At 43.8% G+C, this 1686-nt stretch overlaps 1 protein-coding gene across 13 annotated transcripts in view; it reads right to left on the bottom strand.

The window, feature by feature from the left end:
- Nucleotides 1–1686, bottom strand: part of STX3 (syntaxin 3) — a 48269-nt gene that overhangs the window by 29967 nt on the left and 16616 nt on the right. For all 13 annotated transcript variants that reach the window (XR_008619562.1, XR_002893270.3, XM_024133207.3 and 10 more), the window contains exon 2: nt 1078–1161. Coding sequence is in view for 11 of the 13 variants with exons in the window: in XM_024133207.3 (XP_023988975.1) it covers nt 1078–1161 (84 nt within the window). In the remaining 2 variants the exon portion in view is untranslated. The remainder of the gene's footprint in view (nt 1–1077; nt 1162–1686) is intronic.

Genomic DNA, 1686 nt, shown 5'->3' with positions numbered 1-1686 from the left:
CCGGACGCGCAGGCTCAGCGGCCACGGCTCACGGGCCCAGCCGCTCCGCGGCATGTGGGATCCTCTCGGACCGGGGCACGAACCCGTGTCCCCCGCATCGGCAGGCGGACTCTCAACCGCTGCGCCACCAGGGAAGCCCTGACGCCTTTTTATATATGCAATAAAAAGCCTAAATAAAGAAACCACAATATGGTGGCAGAAACTTCAGTGCCGGAACTTCTTGTGGCTTGCTTTGGTTTTACTGAAACACATGTACATCAGATGCTACATGGAATGTTTTAGAAACATGAACCCATTTAATCCTCCTAATAGCCCTATGGGGAATTACATTATCAATCCCAATGTACAGATAAGGAAACCAAGCCTGTTAAGGAAACGTTCACAAGATCAACAGCTGTCAGAAGCAGGGCTGAGATTTGAACCCAAATATCCCTGGCTTCAAAGGCTGTATTTCTGTCCATGATACACAACACCCCCCAGCCCCCCACCCCAGCTTCCCATCGCTATCTACCACAGCACCTTCCAACAGGACCCTCTCCATCAAAAACTATGTGAATCTGTACACATGGGACACCCATGTTTGCCTCTGCTGAATTTCGAAAAAAATAAACTGGTGGTTTCTTGGTTTCTCAGTTATCACCAGAAAAGTCAAAGGGATTGAATTTTTGGAAACAACAATTCTGATCTACCCGAATCACAGGCCTAAAAATGCAATGAAATGCAATTTTTTTTTTTTTTACACACTTGTGGCTAGGCCCCCAGGGTTGGTTCTGTATTTAAACTACGTAATTCAGGCAAGAAAGGATATCATTAAAATGTTGTCATGTAGCATAAGACTTTAAAAGCATCTCTTTAATATATATAATTTACCTTCTCCTGACTTTCTCGGTAAGATTAAAAATCCTCCCAAGTACTGAAGAAACTCTCCTAGTAACTTCTTGGTGTGTCCATTCCACCCCCAGCGAAAGACTGACTTTCCTCTGCTACCGTGGAAAGATCTGGGGTTTTTTATTCTTTACTAAGGACGTTCTGCTTCCTTATGTCCATTCAGAAAAAAGATACCGGAAGGGCACCTACCTCAGAAAAGAACTCGTCCATGAAAGCTGTGTTGTCAATAGCAATCTCGACCTCATCGGCATCATCATCCTGTGTCAGCTGCTTCTGTGAGAGACAAAAAGGAGGGTGAGACCAAAAGCACCAGAAATAACGAACAGCACCGAATACTCACTAAAGACCAGGAGCTATACCTGTAGTGAACACTTTACATACATAATCTCCTTTAAAACTCAGAACAGCTCTGTGATGTATCAAACTCTGATGTCACACTGTCTGAGTTTAAATCCTAGCTCCACACTTACTGATATTTTACAGGGGGATGAGGGGAAGGGAGCAAGTTACTAAACTCGCTGTGCCTAGGTTTCCTTATCTGTAAAGTGCTAATAAGAACAGCCACTATGGAGAACAGTAGGGAGGTTCCTTAAAAAACGACAAATAGAACTACCATACGACCCAGCAATCCCACTACTGGGCATATGCCCTGAGAAAACCATAATTCAAAAAGAGTCATGTACCAAAATGTTCATTGCAGCTCTATTTACGATAGCCAGGACATGGAAGCAACCTAAGTGTCCATCGACAGATGAATGGATAAAGAAGATGTGGCACATATATACAATGGAATATTAC

This window comes from Physeter macrocephalus, chromosome 16 (genome assembly GCF_002837175.3).
Source record: "Physeter macrocephalus isolate SW-GA chromosome 16, ASM283717v5, whole genome shotgun sequence".
Lineage (NCBI taxonomy): Eukaryota > Metazoa > Chordata > Mammalia > Artiodactyla > Physeteridae > Physeter > Physeter macrocephalus.
The sequence above is the reverse complement of the archived record's forward strand: the minus strand, read 5'-3'. Positions and strand labels throughout refer to the sequence as shown.